At 45.4% G+C, this 21,859-nt stretch overlaps 1 protein-coding gene across 1 annotated transcript in view; it reads right to left on the bottom strand.

Annotated features, from left to right (window-relative positions):
* LOC111152648 (ADAMTS like 3) overlaps window positions 1-21,859 on the bottom strand; it is a 333,594-nt gene that overhangs the window by 109,107 nt on the left and 202,628 nt on the right. The window contains 6 exon segments of the mRNA XM_022511191.1: window positions 452-738; window positions 13,223-13,307; window positions 14,844-14,991; window positions 19,208-19,412; window positions 20,285-20,335; window positions 21,428-21,566. Coding sequence (XP_022366899.1) covers window positions 452-738; window positions 13,223-13,307; window positions 14,844-14,991; window positions 19,208-19,412; window positions 20,285-20,335; window positions 21,428-21,566 — 915 coding nt within the window.

Raw genomic sequence — 21,859 nt, 5'->3', positions numbered from 1 at the left:
GTGCATTCCTCGCTGGCTCCTGGCCCAATGAACTGTACGAACTTACTATATTCTGAGGATGAGTCCTGACAGGGCACCACCAGACAGACAATTCCAGGCCGCCTCACCTCAGAACACTGATTTACAGGCAAGATTGCCTCCATTTATCCATCCTGCAGTTTCCTATTTATTTCATTTTAGTAAGTAGCCTCTTTCCCCATCTCACTTGCACAAATGCTAGGACCAAAGGATCACACCGTTTTGTTGGCTGGGACGCAATCCCACTACCCTTCATCTTCTAGAGGATAATCGTGATGGAAAAGAAAGAAAGAAACGGCAAGGTTTTCAGTTATTCAAACGATTTCCCCTCCTTCCGACTTTACTAACTTGCGTCTGGGGCCCGCGTGATTTCGGGATTTCTCAAACCGTCAGAGACACGAGACAGGACTGCCCCAGAGGGAGAGTCAAGTACCTCCCAGGCATGTCGCTGTGCAAGGGGTGAAGCCGGCGTACTCCCAGTGGTAAGTCATCCTGCCGTCCTCCTGGAGAGACGCGTCCGGCTCGCGGGAGGCAGGGCCCTCGTCGCACGGCTGGAGGAGGCAAGGCCGCTCTGTGGGCAGCTCGGGGCCCTCACACTCCTCCTCCGGCAGCTCGGTCTCCGTCTGCGTGAACGTGAGGAGCACGCGGCACTTGACCTCTCGGACCTGGACGCCCGGGCCACACGTGGTGCTGCAGGCTGACCAGGGCTCCGGAATGAACCTACGGAAAACCGGGGCAGGGTGGGGGGACACACAACCATTACATTTGGGCCACTGAGGAGAGAGAAGCATTCTCTGAGGTGAAAAAGTGACTTCATTCTGAGGGAAGTCAGAACATTAGAAATGCTACACTTCCCCAGATGCTCAATTACGTCATCAACACATTTTCAAACCTTATTTTTTTTTAAGATTTTATTTATTTATTTGACAGAGAGAGACAGCACAAGTAGGCAGAGCAGCAGGCAGATGGAGAGGGAGAAGCAGGCTCCCTGCTGAGCAGAGAGCCTGATGTGGGGCTCGATCCCAGGACCCTGAGATCATGACCTGAGCTGAAGGCAAACACCTAACCGACTAAGCCACCTAGGTGCCCCTTGAATCTTATTAAAAACAGAATTATCCCTAGAGATACACTGCATGTTTGCATCCCTTTTATAACTCAAGTTCTGTGCTGTGACCTTTGCATAATATCCTGAAAATTAGGGGGTGCCTGGGTGGCTCAGTTGGTTAGGCGTCTGACTCCTGATTTCATCTCAGGTCATAATCCTGGGGTTGTGAGATCGAGTCCTGCATCTGGCTCCACACTTAGCTTAGTATGCTTCTCTCTCTCTCACTCTCCTTCTGCCCCTCCCCACACACTGTTTCTCTTTCTCTCTCTCTCTCTCTCTCTCTCAAATAAATAAATAAATAAATCTTTAAAATTGCATGGAACCCTGAGTGTTAGACACAAACAACAAACCATGGAACTCTACATCAAAAACTAATGATGTACTGTATGGTGACTAACATAACAGTAAAAATAAACAAATGAATAAATAGATAAAGTAAAAATATGTATCATTAGTTTTTTAAAAATTTGGTAATACAGAAGCCATTCCACGGTGATCATTTCTAACCTGATTTCTTTTATAATATGGAGACTTTTCATCAATATTTATTCATCTAACCTTTATCAAGCTTATCCTTTAACTGGCAGGGTTTTTATTAAACCCTCAATATTTAGGAGCTAAGCTACAAAACAACAAATGTTTTCGGCAGAGCAGATGACGCTTTCATATCCTCTTCTGTTTGCATAAACGCATGGAACTTCATCTTCCTGAAAATATCTTAGGTATTCCACCATCTAGGTGAATAAAGCATTTATTTCTGACCCTGAATTATTATCTGCTGAACCTGAGGTTGTCCACCTATGGCTACAGGTCAATTCCAGCCCTTCTGTTTCTCTAGAACCTACTAGCTAAGAATGATTTTGATGGTTTTAACTGGATGGGGTGGGGTGGGAAAGAAAGAAAACATTTTTGTAAACGGCATAAATTCTGCTGACTTTTGTGCTACATGGCTGAGCTGGGAATCTGCAACAGACACTCTTTGGCCAAGAAAGCCTAAAATGTTTACTGCCTGGGCCTTTGCAGAAGATGTTTGCCGATTCCTGCACTGAATTTAAAAGCATAGATTCAGGAGGGATACAGGTACGTAAGATATCCTGAAGCAACTCTTACATCACGAGACACTCCCCCGTGCTAGATAAGGAAGAGCTCAGTATAGATCACGTCGGGGAACTGTGGGTGCAGTCCTGTTAAATGGGTGCATTTACTGCAAAGCTCTCCCGAAGACTATGTTGTATGAACACACACCATAAATGCTATGAGGGGAGTGTGGTGTGCATTGTTTCCTACGTTTACGAGAATACACACCTCTACACACAGGATAATGCACAAAGTCACTTCAGAAAATGATGAAGATGTAGTTCCAAGGCTTAATGTTTGAAATCTCAGAAAGATAGGGTAATAAGGGTCTCTCCGAGTCCCCAACTGTGTCTCCCCAGACAAGACATCATCACAGTTGTCCACAATGACATAGTCTAATCAGCAGAATGAAATCCCAGTACTACGCATGAGACCAGGAAAGAGCTACCTGTAAGCCCTCCAAATTCCGTTTATTGTGTTGAAAACTGTTAGTGGAGACTTCCTGCCCTAACCCTTCCAGGCCAGGAGAGAGCTCACCCGACTTCCCGGGTTGGAGGCGTTCTAGAATATTTGCACAATGCTCTTTTCTTTCCTTGATGTTTCCCCCATAGAACTGGAAAGGAAAAGCCTGACTAAATTTAAGATGAGGAAGGGGCGCCTGGGTGGCTCAGGCAGTTAAGCATCCAGCTCTTCTTTTTTTTTTTTTTTTAATTTATGTGACAGAGATCACAAGCAGGCAGAGAGGCAGGCAGAGAGAGAGGGGAGGCAGGCTCCCTGCTGAGCAGAGAGCCCGATGCAGGGCTCGATCCCAGGACCCTGGGATCATGACCTGAGCTGAAAGCAGAGGCTTTAACCCACTGAGCCACCCAGGTGCCCCTAAGCATCCAACTCTTGATTTCCACTCAGGTCACTATCTCAGGGACATGGGATCGAGCCCCAGGTCGGGCTCTGCCCTGGGCATGGAGCCGCTTAAGATTCTCCCTCTCCCTCTGCCTCCCCCCAACTTCCTATAAAATAAACAAATAAATCTTTTTTTAAAATTTAAGATAAGAAATCCATACAATGTAATGATATGAGGTCAATTAAAAGAAGGAGGCAGGTATGGGGCGACTGGATGTCTTAGTCGGTTGAGCATCCAACTCTTGGTCTCAGCTCAGGCCATGATCTCAGAGTGGTGAGATAGAGCCCCAAGTTGGGCTCCACAGTCAACAGGGAGTCTGCTTGAGATTCTCCCTCCCTCTTCACCTACCCGTGCTCATGTGTGCGCTCTCTCTCTCTCTCTCCTTCTCTCAAATAAAGTCTTTGTTTTAAGGGTGTGGGTCTGTATTAATTGAGCAGGACTGGCCTCTTCTTAGTTAAATGAAGTAAGTATGGGGTAGTTCATATGCTATGATCTTTTGTCTAAATACATACAGAAAGGTATATGTACACATGTGTAGTGTATGCACTCTGTAATTCTGTATTTATGGCACGTATGTCTACCAAAGCTGATTCCTGAATCATCTCTCTTTTCTGGAAGCGATTGCATATGTCAGGGTCTGGAGTGTAAAGAGGGGGCTTCCCTTCTTGTCCGTAGCTTGAAAAGGTTTGGATTTTCTCACCGTGTGCATACTGTACATTTACAGCCACTATTTTTTGCCCTCCTCTCTCCTTAGTAATAAAAACTTAAAATTGGGGATTTTGCTTTAATGGGAAGCAGATGTTTTCCATTCAGGCTGAACTCCTGGGTCTCCTGTGATCCAGAACCCTCACGGAATATGGGGCAGGTGAGAGGGCTCACCTCCCTTTTCCCAACAGGGCAAATGAAGGCTTTCTCTGGTGCTTTCCTAAGGCACCCGGGATGTTTCAAGTTGGTTTTCAGAGGTCCTTTTAAGGGTCCTCTTAAACACCAGATGCTAGAGCTACCCAGATTAGCCACGAGTGATTTCAGAGGACAAAAAACAAAACAAAACAAAACAAAACAAAAAAACCAACTATTGCAACTCAACCTTTATGCATAAACTAGCATGATTTTCTTCTGTGGATTTTTAAATATTTTTCATTTATTATTTTTGTTTATTTTCTTAAATATTTGATTTATTTATTTGGCACAGAGAGAGAGCATGAGCAGGGGGAGCTGGCCAAGTTTATCATGGTCATCTTTTTCTTTTTTTTTTTAAGATTTTACTTATTTATTTATTTGACAGAAAGAGGGCGAGCACAAGTAGAGGAAGCAACAGGCAGAGAGAGAGGAGGAAGCAAGCTCCCCGCTGAGCAGGGAGCCCGACGTGGGACTCGATCCCAGGACCCTGAGATCATGACCTGAGCCAAAATCACGAGTCAGACACTTAACTGACTGAGCCACCCAGACACCCCCAAAACAGACTTTTTAAAATGGCAGTTTTTAGAGACAAAGTGAGAGAGAACCTAAGTAATCCGATATTGAAGATAGCTAGATTCTGTAGGTAGAGGTTCTGACCCATGACAAACAGAAAAAGTATTCAGAAATAAAATACATTAAAAAAAATTAAAAAGTGTCTAAACCACAGCTCAGAAAGGCACACTGTCTTCCAGGAAAAAAGTGATAAAAAGTGATGAACATAAAAACCTAGAGTTTGACGCAGAATAACGGCCGCCCCAAAGATGCTCACACCCTAGTCCCTAGAATTTATGAATATGCTGAATTGTATGGCAAAAGGAATTCTGCTGATGGGGTTAAGGTTATGGACCTCAAGATAAGGAGACTGTCCTAGCACTGTAACCTGATCACGCGAGTCCTTAAAAACAGAGCAGCCGCTCCGGCTGGAGTCGGAGATACACGGGTAAGGAGCAAGAGAGATTCAGAGCATGAAGGGCACTCAACCCGCCATTGCTGGCCCAGAGATGGACGGGGCCAGAAGCCAAGGAATGCAGGCAGCCTCTGGAAGGCAGGAACAACTCTCAGAGCCAGCAAAGAAGTGGAGGTTTCAGTTCTACGACTGCATGGAACTGAATTCTGCCAACGACATGAATGAGCCTGGAAGCACCTTCTCCCCAAGGCCCCCAGAGAGGCGCTCAGGCTCTTGATTCTGGCTTGGCGACCCAGCGCAGGGGAACCGGCTGAGTGGGCTGGGCTCCTCACCTATAGAACCAAACTGGCAAATGTCTATGAACCACTTAGTTTGTGGCCAAAGCGATTTAAAAAGTTTGAATTTTCTAACCTAGCTAAATTTTTTTTATATCAGGAATTTTGAAAGAGGTTGGTAATAAAGCACCCATTTTAAAATGGAGACACCAATAGAAATGGGATGTTTAGGGATGTCTGGGTGACTCCGTCAGTAAGCATCTGCCTCCAGCTCGGGTCATGATCCCAGGGTCCTGTGATCAAACCCCACGTCAGGCTCTCTGCTCAGCGGGGAGCCTGCTTCTCCCTCTGCCACCCCCCCTGCTTGTACTCATGGTCCATCTCTCTCTTTTATATATCTCTTATATATTATAAATAAATAAAATCTTAGAGAAATGTAAAAAATTAAGGAATAACGAAACGGGATAAGAAAAGGTAAAAGTCCAGTACAAATTTTAGGAATGAAAAAATGAAGTTATTCTTTGATGATGACTTGAGAACTATGGGAGTTAGTAAAGTTATTTGAAGACTTTTTAGAAAAAAAAAATCAGAGTTCAATAAAATAGTCCCTACCTATCTATCTGTCTTAAAATCAGCAGGTTTCCCAGATTCAGCCAACACTGCTGTTGCTGTCGGCCATCAGGAACCGTCTTAAGGACCATACCTGTATTATTTGAACATAATTTTCAGAACAACCTTTTGAACAAGTACCATTTCTTCCTGACTTTACAGATAGGAAAAAAAAAAAACTGAAGCTTAACACACGGAAGAAAACTGAGCTGCAAGAAATGCAGGCCACTCGATTAAAACCACAGAACACTGAGGGGGTTCTAACCCCAGAGACCAGATTAACTGGAGAGAACAGCATGTGCCTCCAAATGGAAAGACTCCAAATTGTAAAAGGTTCATTCTCCCCCTCGTTATTTTAGCAAACCAATGCGGTTCTGATCCACTTTGGGGGGAGAGGCTGGAAACAGACAAGACGACTCTCCAGTTGTTACGGGAGGTCAGGTGAGGACAGTCAGAAGCACATCACCCAAGAATGACAATTGCAGAGCCCATGCACAGCCTAGAGAAAAAAGGACTAACAGTTACAGTAATCCCAATACTATGGGACTAGCAATGGGGTGCCCCACTCACATCGTGAAGGCACTTTGAAATCAGCACGGGCAGGACGAATTATTTGCTGGATGGTGCTGGGAAACCTGTTAATTATTTGGGAAAGACACCACAAATCACATTCCCCACAGATCAAAGTTACATGTAAACCATGAAAACATGAAAAGTACAGTTGACCTTTGAACTCCTCGGGGTTTTGGGGCACCGACCCCCCCCTTCCTCACTCCCTGCCCACAGTCCAAAATCCACATGTAACTTCTGACTCCTCAGACTCGTAACCAACAGCCTACCGGTGCCTCACCCCTAATGTACACAGACAGTCGCACCTAATCTGTGCGTTATATGAATTACATACCATCTTCTTACAATAAAGTAAGCTGGAGGGAAGAAATGTTGCTAAGAAAATCGTAGGAAGGGAAAATACATTTACAGTGCCACACCACCAAGATCCACCGGTGAGTGCGCCCATGACAGTTCAAACCCATGTTGCTTGAGAACCAACTGTACTAGAAAACAGCATTTTTTAAAAAAAAAAGGTCATTTCACTATGTTGATGAAGGTGTGGGGAAAAGGGTGGGCTCCAGTACTGCCGTGGACAGGCAAACCCGTACTGACTTTCTGGAATGAAATCTGACCATAGAAACTCAAGGCCTTTGATGTGCCTGTCTTCTGTCCTGGAAATTCCACCTCAGAGATGTGTCCCTGTCTAGACAATCAGAGATGGGCAATTCGAGATTGGATGCAGTCTTTTTCCTTTTTTGTTTTTATCATGGTGAGTGATAGCACGTTGCAGACAGCCAGAAAGATCTTTCTGAAACATAATCGTGATGATGCCCCTTGTTAAAACCCTCTCGCTGCCTCTACATGATGTCTAAGCTCCCTAGTGAACCATGAAGACCTCCAAGACGTGCTTGTGTTTCCAGCTACATCTCTGCTCCCTTGTGCCGTAGCCTGCAAGTCCCTCTCCACACTCAGTAGTCAGCAGCCAGGCACAGCCCCTGTAGACCAGTTGGCCGGCACTCAATCCCGTCTGACACCCACATGCCTCTCAGGACCTTAGTCCACGCACCATCCCTCCCAGGAAGCTATCCCTGACCCCCTAAACTTCACAGGACAGTGATATAACCACTAAATTCTCTGTCTACCTTATTAGACCAATCTAGGGATGGGCGAAGCTTCCACTCAGGTCACCTAACCTTCAGCTGGAGCCCGGCAAATCACCTCCACCACTTTACAGCTCTGAAATGCTGGACGAAGCCCTAGTCTTTCTGTGGCTCGGTGCCTTCACCCCTAGAGTGAGGGGAATGGCAACACCTCCTCACAGGGTGTTGGAATCAAATCATTGGAATTAAACGCATCAATCCATGCAGACCCCGGGCACAAATGAAATCCTCAATATTAGCTCTTAGTACCATTTTGAGAAAAACGGATGCCTGCAAGACGACATAATCAGGTTTTAGCAAATACGTCTTCCCCAAAGGGAGAAGCTACACTAGCGGGGAAGAAGACATCCAAAGTGTTCCAACCCTGTCCTGTTTCCTTGGTTTTCACATATGAAAAATGAGAGAAGGGGCAAGACGCCCGCAGAAGCCTCTCGAATCCCAGAGAAACGAGGACGTCTCCAGGGAAGGTCTTTTAAAACAACAATGAATCGTATCCACCGTCAACACATTCCACAGCTGGAAGCTATGAAAGGTCAAAATCGCAGTTCTCCTGGCGTAGCTTTATAAGCTATAATTTTTATTTTCCTAATTAAAAAAAAAAAAGCTTTTGAACATCCACTCTCTGTGTAAACTCAAAGCTCAGGCCATGGCAAACCACAGAGGCAGAAATATTTATCTTCTCCAGGCAGGTTTGGCAGGCTTTCTTCGAGGGCTCTGAAATGTCGCCGCGCTCCCCTTCTCCTTCATTGTCAACAAGAAAGCATCCCCAAACCACAAAAGACAGCGCTTACAGAAGGATGAACTGGAAGCCGAGGTATGCTGCGGTTTTGTTGGGAATCGAGGGAATGAATAGTCAGAAGGGGTGGGAGGAAACTATAAACTTCACACTAGACAGCCAGGGACAGGCCAGAATCTGCCAGCAGTGTGAATTATAAAGGAAAATTGCATAGAGACCTCAGAGGGAGAGAGGGAGAGAGGAAGCAGGGAGGGGGCAGCCGTGCGGGCCGGGAGCAGGTGCTGGGGGCTCAGTCTTCCATTGCTGGAGAGAGAGGGGTGGTGTCTTTCAGGAGGAAAGGGTGTGCTGGCTTTGCTCTGGGGAGCAAGGGGAGGAGACCAGCAGCCACGGCAGGTGCACTGGTAGCAAAAGCACGTTTGGAATGAATGCAGGGCCTGAACCCATGGTAGCTTTTATGACATTGCCCCTTCTGATTCAGTACAACAAACGGGATTTTCAGACTGTGGAAAGGACCCTACAGACGACCCATCCAGGGGCTCTGAAACTTGGAAACGTCTTCCCAAGTCACCTGGGGTACTTGCTAAAAATGCTGGTGACAAATTCCTACAGAGCGACAGCAGAAGAGCGGTGCTGGGGACTGGGGGAAGGGTGCGGGGCACAGGGGAGCTAGTGCTTCTTGGGGATAGAGTCTCTGCTGAGGAAAATGAAGCAGCTCGGGGGGCGGGGGCAGTGCTGGCTACACAACCAGGTCAGTGTACTTAATGCCACAAACCTGCACCCTTAGGAATGGTTGAAATGGTCATTTTTGAAATTGGAGCAGAGCGGATATATGACAGCCTATCAGGTTCAGGTGCACGCCAGAGTGGGTTGGTAGTTTTAGATGTGATGACACAATCCCCACGATAGGGCATCGTCACCATCCGTCACCATGCCAAGTGACGAAATAGTGACAGCATTGCCTCTGCCACATTTTCCATCCCCACGATTTATTTACTTTATAACTGGAAGTCTGTGCCTCTTCATCCTCCTTCACCTATGTCATGCACTTCTTACAACAAAATAAGTAAATAAATACAAGTTACCTGGCAGAGCCAAAAAAAATATATGCTAGTGACGAAGCCCCCTCCCCACCCAGTGGCTGCTCTGCAGGGACCAGAGATCTGCATTTCAGGAGCATCACAAGTGATTCTGATGGCAGTGACGTGAGGTCCAGGATTCAAAGTGGTATTGCAGTTATGAAAAGAGAAGATGAAGAAGAAGGAGGAGGAGGAGAGGGAGAAGAAGAGGAAGAGGAAGAAGATGAGGAGGTGGTGGAGGAGGAGGAGAACAAGAAAGAGGAGGAGGAGAGGGAGGGGAAGGGAAAGGGGGAGGAGGAGAAGAAGAGGGAGAAGAAGCAGCAGTAGATGTAGAAGCAGCAGCGGAAGGAGAAGCAGCAGCGGAAGAAGCAGCAGCAGAAGGAGAAGCAGCAGCAGCAGGAGAAGCAGCAGCCATCCTCTAGAGGCACAGCCTGCGATATGACGAGTGAACGGCTGTGCTATCTGGAGTCCAGCTTCCATGTTGGTGTCAGAGACGGCACAAGAGTGGCCTAACTGACAATGGCTAAAGCCAGGTGATGGACACACAGGGGTCCATTATAATGGCCTCTCCTCTTTTATATTAAGCTTGAAATTTTCTATAATTGAAAAAAATGCTTTAAAAAAAAAAAAAAGCCTTTGACAGGTGGCCCCCATTCCCACCAGAGGAGGAAGCAGGACCGAAAGGCTGGCGGGACAAGCGAGCCTCGGGGACGGAAGGTGGAGCAGGAGGGGACCGTCGGCGTGTCCCAACAGCCTTGTGTGGTGACAGACGGTAGCTACATGTGTGCTGAGCACAGCAAAATGCAGAAACTTGTAGAATCACTGTGGTGTACACCTGAAACCAAAGTAACATTGTGTCAGCTGTCCTCCGATAAAAACGTTATTAATGGGGGGTGGTGTGAGTGGGAGCTTCCTGTGGGCAAGGCACGACAAGCGTCCCACTCGGGGCAAAGCAAGGAAGGGCTCAGGGAGGAGGCTGGGAGCCCTGAAGGGAGACGCCCCCCGCGAAGTCTGGTTGGCCTTGGGAACAAGCGTAAATCTTTGGGTGATGGGGAACCATGGGGATATTCTCAACGTCGGAAAGAAAGAATTAGATTTGGGCCTTAGTTAGATTTGTCCAGGAGCTCTGAGATGGGGGGTTTAGGGGAGGGAGTGGGGAACGAATCAGAAGGCTCTTCCAAGTGTCCGGGGAATTGAGCTCAGGACCTGGACAGGATGGTAGTAGGAACAGAGAGAAGGGGCTGGAACGGAGACAGGTTTTAGTGGATACGACTGGCATGACCGGTAGTTAACTACATATAAGGGAAGAATGAGGCAGAGGCAAGAATGACCCCAGGCCTGTGGTTTGGGGAACTGGACATCAACCCCATTAACCAAGACAGGATGCACGGGAGGAGTAGCACTTATAATCCAGTTGTGTTCTGGGGACAGAAGATCCCAGTAGGATACGTCGTTCTAGACTGAGAACTCTAAAACCTTCCTTGCATGACAGCTACACACTCCCTTCTGTCTCAGATCTCTTTCTTTCCACAGGTTCCTTCCCTTACAGAATCACAGATCACAGGGCGCCTGGGTATCTCAGTTGTTAAGCCTCTTCCTTCAGCTCAGGTCATGGTCCCAGGATCCTGGGATCGAGCCCCATATCAGGCTCTCTGCTCAGCGGGAAGCCTGCTTCTCCCTCTCCCACTCCCCCTGCTTGTGTTCCCTCTCTTGCTGTTTCTTTCTCTGTCAAATAAATAAATAAAATCTTAAAAAAAAAAAAAGAATCACAGGAGATCAGAGTAGGGAGAAGTTTCTGGTAGTACTGAGCCTAACACCCTTCTTGTACAGTTGGGAGGTGGAGATGTGTTAACTGACTTGTCTACAAATCTTATGATTTTTTAATATAGATAGTTAAGGTCATCCTAACTTCAAATAAAAAACTGTAAAAATATCAAACACCCATAGAACCACTTCTTGCCATCAGCTTCCCTACCACCCTTCACTCCGTTTTCAGTACTCAAACACCCACCTCCTTCTAACTGGGAATTCATGTCTTAAATCTCTGCAAGGTTTACTTCTCTCCCCTTTGAATGAAGCTACTCTAAAATTAACTGGGAAAGACCCTCTTGGCCATCTAGATAGAGTTTCTCGGCCCGCATCATTTTTCCTTGGCTTTCTGGGAGATCTGCACCCCTCCTCAAACTCTTGACTGACTTGATCTTTACATCCATGGTCCTTCTTGGGTCTCCTCCTCTCTCTGCTCACTACTCCGTCTCCTGCATCACCGACTTCTTGCAAACCCCCTCCTCCTCTAGATCACCACACTACTGTCGTGAGCCCAGAACCCCTCTCTTCTTCAGTTGGCTATTCTGGGGTCATTCGCCTCACAGCATCTACAGTTTCTTCTGGGTTCACTTCCAGGCCCGACGCTAGTCCTTGTGGAACGGTTCTGCACATGTCCTATAGGGGACGCGCCAATTCTCCTGGGCCGCAACACTAGAGGCATGGTGCCTTCTCACAGAGAAGAAGTAATCCACGTTCCCCTGGGGCTCCCTGGGCTGGGGCCCAGTTGGAAGGGACATTGACAGATGAGCAAGTTCTGAAACCAGTGATGTGGTTGGTTTTTAGATCCAACAACACATGAAAACCACTGGAAAAGGCTACGAGTGATGAGCTTGGGAAAGACCACACCCTTGGGATCCAGCTTTTTTCAAATTTGTAAATACCTGTCACATGGGGGAGGCATAGATGTGGGGTTTGGGGGCAGGGGGGTTGGTTTCTTTTCTGTTTCAGAAAGCAGAAATTTGAAGGAGGCCTATTTAGTTCAACCAGAGAAAAATCCCGCCTAGAACTCAGGTTGAATGAGCTGTCCCTCAAGACAGGGGGCTTGGCCTGTCACTGAACGTGCTGACGGAGAAATGCCTGTTCTGAGCGGGAGACTGGCCATATGACCTGATTACCTTCAAGAACCCTTTTTGTTCTTCACTCTGGGAATGCGCTCTTGGTAAAGAGCTTGTCAGCACTACAGACGTGACATGTCTGATAGGGAATTGGCTGTCCTGTCCAATTATTTGAGTCTACCATTGGCACAGTCATTCTTCTAGACTCTTGAATGAAAAACCTCAGAGCACCTTGACCCCTTGCTCTCTCCAGGTCCCTGCCCCTCCGTACCCAGAGGCTTCCTTGACGTGTTCTCGATTCTCTTCCCACTGACACCATTTCACTCTGGGTTTGCCAAGTCGCATGTGGACAGAAGTCACTGAATCTTTGAGCTGGAATGGACCCCGGAGAGATCAAGTCCAATCCGCCCATTTATAGGATGAGACACAGAAAATTAAAGACTCGTCTAAGGTCACATAGTTAAAAGCAGTGGTTCTAGGCTCTAAGATACATAGCGCCATCTTCTTCCCATTGGTCCAGGCCAGAGCAGGGCTGGGATTTCTCCTCGTCATGACTCAGGCCACCCCGATGCATTTCAACGGAACAGGTTTGGTAGAGACGGGTCGTGTCTTAACCATGGAATGACTGATTTACTTGTATAATATTGTCATGGTCCGTGGTCAAATCATATGTGTTAATCTAGACATAGGACTTAGCCCCGATCTCTTAATTGTAACAGACCACTGGGTCTGCTTTGAGTTAACAAACACTGTTCTTTTATGTGCTTCTCACAAATACTGCCAAAGTGGGACTGCTGAATTGCGAAATAAAGAAGAATTCTAGCCAGCTCAAGCTCTCTAGAGTCTGAAAATTCAGGTCATTTGGATTTGAAATGTATCACTGTACTCCAATGAGTACAAAAGTTACATATATCATGTTAACTGGCTATGCCCCGATTACTCCCCTGGAAGGCCCTGGACTCACGTTGGTTCTTCTGTGGCTATTCTGGTCTCTTCTAGTTCTTGGGCTTGCTTCAGCCAAGGTAACTTAGCTTCCACCGGACTTTTTTCTGAGAAAAAAGGAACATAAACAACAAGCTTAAGGGAGTTGGAGACATGATCATCATTTGCCGAAGGTTTCATCAATAAAGCAGTCATGCTTTGCAAACACAAGCTGAGTCTATTAGCACATGAAGCAGCTTCTGGGGTGAACCAGACATTTCTGTCATATATTTTTTTAATTAACACATTATCCACATGCAACCAGATGATCCCACAGCAGAGTTGAACACGTTTTCCGAGCGAACATAAAAATGCCTTTTATTTTAAAAAAATGTCTTTTATAAACCAACTCTGTTGTTTCCATATGAAAGTTTTTACTTCAACCATACCAGCTTGCTTTCTTTTGCTGCAAATTCTGGTTGCCCGTGAATACAGAAATCGCTAGAGAAAACCCAGTAACATAGATGTGTGGAAAGTTGGGAGGAGGGGAATCTGTGCTCTGATTTACTTAAATTTTTATCGTTGTAGTTGCTGAGGGAGCTTATTACCAACTACAACCATCGTGCAGGAGCAAGATGCATGCCCCTTTCTGTCCTTCAAAGCCTCCTAAGATATGAAGAAAGAAACACTAGTTATGAAATAAGAAAGGAAATCATTTTGCACCGCTGCGGGGAAACTGCAGACACAGAGGACGTGTGCACCAGGAAGGAGAAAAGACTTCACTGGTGAAAGTTTTATAGCCAGGATTGGTCCTTGCTATGGCAACCAGTGATTTTTCTGGATGGCAGACACGGTGAGTAAATATTTGTTCAGTGCTTCACTGTACGGCTATTTGTATGAACAATGGACCCAGAAATGGCAAAGAAGAATTTTACTATACTTTCTAAGATACGAAGGGAGATTTCTTGGTACTAACAGGTGGGAATAATCCCTCTTTCATTTCCAGACAGGAAAGGAGTGTCATGAGCATTGGAAATATGTCACTAAAATCTATGGCAATAATCCTGCACGGAGAGGAACGTGTATCGGAGAGCAGATGCCAAGACTTCCTGCCCACGACACTACCCATGTCTGTTAATTCATGTGGAACAAATGGGAATAGCAAAAGAAACTCTAAAAGCATCTATAGGTCTAGACTGGGAGCTGAAAGTCTTAATTCATTCCACAGTAGGCAACAGGACACATGATAAAGAACATGTCTAAAATACTGTGGGAACAAAGAATGAGAACCCTGGGGGAAATTTCCTGCTCCTTTTCCTTTTTATCCTTCTCCTTTTCTACCCCCATGCCACCTTTTTCTCAGCCTACTTCTTTTTCTTCCAAACAAGGATTACATTAAATTATTCTATGTCCACCAAGAAATGTCAGTATAAGCCCAGACGGATAGGAGACCCTCTACACGTACTGAGTCAGTCGGAGCTCAGTCCCCCCCACAGATCACTCAATCACGTCGGGCCAGCTTCTCTACCCAGGTGGATGGCTCACCCGGCATCTGTGGGTGAAACCATTTTTTGAGAAAGTAAGTGGAATGGAAATGCTACAATATTCGAATGAGAGCAGGACAACGCCATTTGATTTCACTTCAACAGGCACCACCAACCTACCCTTTGGCTTATAACACGGGATGGGAATGATACATTCTTCTTTGATGTGTAACTTCAGCTGTGGGTTGCAGCCGCCCACGTGCTGTCCACGGTGGTTGATACACAGAACGACGCGGTAACGCAACCCTCGGCCACAAGTCACCGTGCACTTGGAAGAAGAAATGAAAAGCCAGTGAACTCCTTGCTCATGAACCGATCCACAAGGTATTAGCGACTCATGCAAGGAGAGCCGCGCATTGACATGAATATTAAACACAAAAGCCACCAGACAACCATGTAGAGAAGCGGGTAGAAGCCGATTTTCTGCGATTCTTATGGGTCAGGGACCCTCCCTTGTAAGGCTTCCAATTCTCAATCTGAAAAGTATTTCAGATGAGGTCACAGTACAAGAAAAACTGAAATGCCCTGAAATCTTCCTGCTCCAATATGAAAGAAACTTGATATAAGTTTTCTCAAATTAGATTAAAAATTCTTTATCACATTATCCAAACTAGCTTGTGAGAAGGAAAACAAAAGTTTTTTATACCATCATTTAAAAAATCAAATTCTGATCAATCACATGAGAGGATTATCTTTCTATTCTGTCTATAGAAATCGGTCTTACAAAACTGTGATCATGTGAAAAGGTGACCAAAGAGTATTCAGCCAAAATGGTTAGGAAAAATGCTACAGAGATATCAAGTAGTTAGAGTTGATAAAGAGTAGTTATAATTGTCTTTTTCTGAATTTTCCTGTGAAGTTTGTATTTTTTTTTCTTTCACTATTTATATATGATTTGGGTGGTACTCTTGGCAGATGAATGGAGTATTTTCACGTCATGAAACCTAGGATGTCTTTTCAATTTATCTACGTACGCTGGTGAGTACATATGTGAATATGTATATGGCTTGTTCTTATTAATAGACTTTATTTTTTTTTCTAGATTTTATTTATTCATTTGACAGAGATCACAAGTAGGCAGAGAGGCAGGTGGGTGGGGGGGTGAGCAGAGAGCCCGATGTGGGGCTCTATCCCAGGACTCTGGGATCATGACCTGAGCCGAAGGCAGAGGCTTTAACCCACTGAGCCACCCAGGCACCCCTAGACTTTATTTTTTAGGACTACTTTATATTAACAGGAAATTGAGCAGACAGTCCAGAGTTCTGTGCCCCGGCCCTCCCCACCGTTCCCTCTACTACTGACACTGTATCAGTGTGGTACAATCATTACCACTGATGAACCAATACTGATGCATTATTGTTAACTCAAGTCCAGAGTTCACATTAGGATCATTTTCGGTTTTTAAAAATTTGTGATTTCTTGCAATTTCCTGGCTTATTCTAAACAAAAATTCACCTGGATACCCAATATTTTGTGTGCTTTCTTCTTTAAGAGTCATCCCCAAAGCATATATAAGCTGGCAGCCTCACCAGTTCTGGATCCATCCCTGAGAGGGGCCGAGAGCCCTTGGGCACCTGCTAAGGGACAGGCAGTGCCCCACAGGTGTCACCTCACTAACTGTCTATCCCACACTCCTGCAGCTCATCGGCTTCCCTCCCGTTCGACAGATGAGCGAACAACAGCCTGCCCCGAAGGACCTTGCTCAAGGTCACAGAGTTCCCAAGAGGCAGAGTGGAATTCCGTCCCAGATCCTCCTGGTGCCACAACCATGACTTTGCCGCTGATTCACCGAGTTCAGAGATACTTTCTTAAGTCTATAGACGTTTTCTACACGGTCACAGCCAAATTTCAACAAATGCATGACTCCAAAAAAGGAGTATCAGTAGAGAGCAAAGAGGCGGTTACTAGGCAGGAGGTGGGGGGGGACTGGGGGTAAAATAAGGGCTGGGGATGAAGGAGGGAACTTATGCTGGGCGCTGAGTGACATATGGAAGCGCTGAGTCACTGTATTGTACACCTGAAACAGTTACAGCACTGTATGTTAACTGTACAGGAATTTTTAAAATTAGGATAAAAAAAGAGAAAAGAGTATCAGCAGCCCTCTGACTTCATATTGGCACTCTTATGACCATTGAACAAATATTCAAATGTACTGAGTGTGGTTTGAGATTAGACCCTATTTCTGGGAAATGGACTCGGCGACCCCAAGATTTATGAACTTGAAATACATATGACGCTGAGAGGCTGTTGCATATTGGTCAAGAAAGAAACAAAACTTCTGCCCAAAGTGAAAAAAATATGGTATGATGATAAGGTCTGACTATACCAGAATTGGTCGGTCCAAAGCGGTATTGTGTCGTCCAAAGGAGCCTCCCCAGGAAGCTGGACACTGAAGCCAACAACAGCATCAGGATCTGCATTTACAGAACTCCACTCTGGAGCTGACCGTATCCCTAACGACAGCGAATTCTCATTACTGAGAATGTATTTGGTTGTTGAAAAGAAATGGAAAGTATCACAAGCCAAGAAAGGCAAAGGAGATGATTCGGGTAACAGCCCTCTGTTTTGAAACCATGAGTGACGATAAAGTCGTGAGACTGAGGAGTGCATGAGGTGGTGGGATAAAAGCTCTAAAACAAACATAAAACACACGGAAGTGACTTTGAAGAGCACAAATGAGGGGCGCCTAGGTGGCTCAGTGATTAAGCGTCTGCCTTCGGCTCAGGTCATGATCTCAGGGTCCTGGGATGGAGCCCCGCATCGGGCTCTCTGCTCATTGCGAAGCCTGCTTCTCCCTCTCCCACTCCCTCTGCTTGTGTTCCCTCTCTCACTCTCTCTGTCAAATAAATAAAATCTTTAAAAAAAAAAAAAAAAAAGAAAGAAAAGAAGAGTGAAAACAAGCCGGGCAGTTTCTAGAAGTAAAAATGTTGATTTCTGATGATAGATCACAACGTGATTTTTGGCACATAACTCAGGAATTCAAGAACTAAATAATCTTTTTTTTAAAGATTTTATTTATTTCTTTGAGATAAAGTTAGAACACAAGTAGGGGGAGATGCAGGCAGAGGGAGAAGCAGACTCCCCGCTGAGCGGGGAGCCCTATGCAGGACTCGATCTGAGGACCCTGAGATCATGACCCGAGCCAAAGGCAGATGCTTAACCGACTGGATCCCCCAGGCGCCCCTGAATAATCTTGCCATAATAAAATCCCCCCATCTCAGTCTACTTATTTTTGTGAACAAGTTTCCCCAGCGTGTACATGCAAAACAAAACAAACCAAGGAATCACAGTAAAAATTAAGAATAAAATTACCGCTGAACCCATGTCTCATTCTGGCAACAGACCATGTTTTCAAATCCACCCCCCTCATTTTCTAGACAGATTGATTACAACTGAAAATTTACTTTTTATGTGTAAAATTGTTTACCAAAATTTGAAATCTATTTATGTTGTTTTGATATTAGCAACCCAGGGGAATATTTCTAATACTTAGGGCCTTAAGCTCACAGGAAATTAAAGTAAATTCATTTCAAATAAAATAAAATTAATTAATTTCACTCACTATACATTATTTTCTTAGAGAAAAGTACAATAGTGTAATCAGTAAAAAACTATAAAGCATGAAGCTACATTACATTTGGATAAATTGCTAGGGGGAGAGTGGATTGAATGTGAGAATTCAAGGGGAAAAAATGCAGACGATCCCAATTGTTGAAGAAGAGCTCCTCTTTGTGTTTTTGAGGGTAACATGCCAAGGGTAGAAATCAATGTGGCATTTACATTCTGCGGGACACATTTTTTTTTTAAATGCCATAACACTTTTATTTTTAAAATGCCAGCATTTTTACGTTAGAAATGACATTCCTTGATACTTTGTATTTAAACTTACACAAAAATAAACTTATACAAAAATACAAAAAAAAAAAACAACCTTCTAGATGTTGGGGCGCCTGGGTGGCTCAGTCAGTTAAGCATCCAACTCTCCATTTCTGCCCAGCTCATGATCTCAGGGTCATGAGATCGAACCCCGTGGCGGGCTCTGCGCTCAGCACGGAGTCTGCTTCCCAATCTCCCTCTGCTTCTCCCCACTCCTCTTGGATAAATGAATAAATTAAATCTTAAAAAAAAAATTTTAGGGGCACCTGGGTGGCTCAGTCAGTTAAGTATCTGCCTTCAGCTCAGGTCACGATCTCAGGGTCCTGGGATTGAGCCCCATGTGGGCTCCCTGCTCAGCAGGGACCTTGCTTTTCCCCTCTCTATCTCCCCTGTGCTTATGTTCCCTCTCTCGCTATCTCTCTGTCATAAATAAGTAAACTCTTTAAAAAAATTTTAAAAAAGTTTAGAGGTCAACCTAAATATTTGTGAAGGGGTCTACAACTTTGCAAACATCTTTCAGGGGGTATGTGAGGAAAGATTGCTAACACTCAGCCAGCATCCATGAAAATCTGAGATTTAATGACAGGTGTCCTGTCCTCAGGTCTTACCTGAGACCACTCCATGGCGACCCACTTGGGGCAGTCGAACAGGTTGCAGGTCTGCATGACCTTGGGTTTGGGCGCGTACATGCACTTCCACTCCTCCACCTGCAAGATCTCCCCGTGCATGGACTCCTCCACACACACGAAGCCCCGTCTCTGAATGCCGCCACCGCAAGACACCGAGCACGCGGTCCAGGGATTGTGTTCCCAGCTCAAAAGCAAACAAATAAAAACACATTATTTTTGCATCGTGTGTTGGTCTGTTTCAACCTTGCCAAAGGGAAAGAGGCTAGCTGCGGTTCCACGGAAAGCACGCAGGACTGGGAGTCATGAGACTTTTGTTGTAACTGCCCCACACGACATATAGTCACAGGGCGGTTCATACGTCTGACCCCGAGGCTACTGTCGGGGGGGAACACCACGTCTTCCCTCGTGCCCCAGCGCAGTGCCATTCTGAGAACCACACTGGCCAACATGTAGCATGTGAGTGCATTCTTTAAATCATCCATCCTGGGGCGCCTGGGTGGCTCAGTGGGTTAAAGCCTCTGCCTTCGGCTCGTGTCATGGTCTCAGGGTCCTCGGATCAAGCCCCACATCAGCCTCTCTGCTCAGCAGGAAGCCTGCTTCCCCCTCTCTCTCTGCCTGCTGCTCTGCCTACTTGTGATCTCTGTCCTTCAAATAAATAAATAAAATCTTAAAAAAAAAAAAGTCTGTCACTGCTAATACTAACAGACAATATACCAGAGCATCACAGAAACCAAAGGTCAGAAACCAGTCATCTGGGCATCAAAGGAGACTCAAATTTCTGTCCAACTACAAGGCCTGAGCTCCCTCTGTCCTGGCCAGTCGTCCGAGCTGTGCTTGATACCTCTAGCGATGGGAGACGTCGCCGCGGGAGAGAGCGCATTCTGTCTGATTCTAAGACAGATCTTCATTATGGAGTTGAAGTCTGCTTTCCCTTAGCTCTAAAAGATCTACTATCTACCCCTCTTACATTTTAGACTATTGCTACAGATGGGATACACTGCCTAGCAAACGACTTGGAGCAAACCGCGGAATGGAAAAAGCAAACACGTGACTCACCGAGGGAGAGGCTGGAAATGGTCGTAGGGCATGATCTCTTTAAATCCGTCGCTACAAATGAAATCATTGGGACAACATCATTTCTCAGTCAATTAACATATTTGTTAACTCGACCACTATGGATCTGACATCCCAAAAGACAGAGCTCTTTCACATTGAAAACTAAATATGCACATGTTATGAACTCTTCCCAAAAACTCAGCCACCACCTTCAGGAACATCTCTGGCACACGCCGTGCCCAGCTCTATGAAAATACAGAAACTAGTATGTATTAGTCAAAGGAAAGAGTGTCTCTTAAATTGGATGAATCTATTTTTTATCATCTAATTTTTTTTTGATACAGTAATGATACTAACACACTATCGTACTAGTGGAATCTTCAGAGAAACATTTAATTTCATGGAATTTGTCTTTTGAAAAGGTCTCTATGAATAATTATGTTCACCTGGGATTACAGGAAATGGGCAGCTCAGTGATAGGAAATGAAATCCACTGAGAACGCTTCCTTTTCCACTCACACACTTCTGCCATAGCCAGCTGGCAGATGTCTGGGGGATTCTGGGACTTGATACTGTGCTGTTATTTTAAGATACTGTAGTAAAGCCAGGAAACTTCCCAAGGCAATCCAAGTCAGCAGGTACTAAATTATGCAACGGGATAGTTTATGCATAGCTTTTCTGCTTTGGCATTAAAACTTTTCACTTCCTTGCACAATGCATTATTTATACCGAATTTAATGTGAACGCTTCAAAAGTCAAAACGTGGTCATGGGTGACCCAGTTTAAAAGGGAAAATGGTGAGTTCAAGACACTTATGACTACCAGATGGACAAGACCTCGTACTTGGACGAAGAGTGCTTTCCTATTGTGTGTGCTGGAGATGCTCAGAGAGGGTCATTCCGCAGAGACAACTCTCCGAGCACAGGCATGCGCAGCCAGACAGGAGAGCCCTGCACTGCGTAGCTGGTCAGCCTACTCCCTGTTGAACGGCTGACAGATACACGTGATGGCCACCAGCTTGTAGTCAAGGTTATGTGGTGCAAAGGGCACATGGTGCAAATGGCACTCTGCAAAGACCAATCAGTCTAGGCCACACTTGATTTCCTTCTTTTCAGAGGGGAAACCACGGGTGACAGTGCACACCTCGATGGGCAAGGGTCCATGCTGCACTCCTTCAGTTTGGGTTTTGGCTTTACGTTTTCGGGGTAGTAATGGCAGTAATGGTCAGGAACCACCCTCTTCAAGCGGATGTCCACACACTCAGCTGAGTTGAGCTGATAACCTAACGGGAAAAGAAAAGGCAAGTGTGAACATTGCATGGTGGCCTCTCCACGGGGCACTGATCCCTTGCCACACCCTTTTTTTTCCCCTTAAGAAACTTGACTCAATGGTTCTCATCTCTGGACGCTCAACGGAATCCCTGAGAGCTTTAGCACACACCAGTGCCTGGCTCCCTTCATGGTCCAACTAAGCCAGAAACACTGTGGCTTGGTCCAAGAAATCTTTTTTTTTTTTTTTTTTTTTTTTTTTTTTTAATAATCTTCAGGCTCTTCTAAGATGACTAAAGTGTCTTCT

This window comes from Enhydra lutris, unplaced genomic scaffold (assembly GCF_002288905.1).
Source record: "Enhydra lutris kenyoni isolate GAN:26980312 unplaced genomic scaffold, ASM228890v2 scaffoldscaffold29, whole genome shotgun sequence".
Taxonomy (NCBI): Eukaryota; Metazoa; Chordata; class Mammalia; order Carnivora; family Mustelidae; genus Enhydra; species Enhydra lutris.
This window is presented reverse-complemented; position numbering and strand designations above follow the sequence as displayed.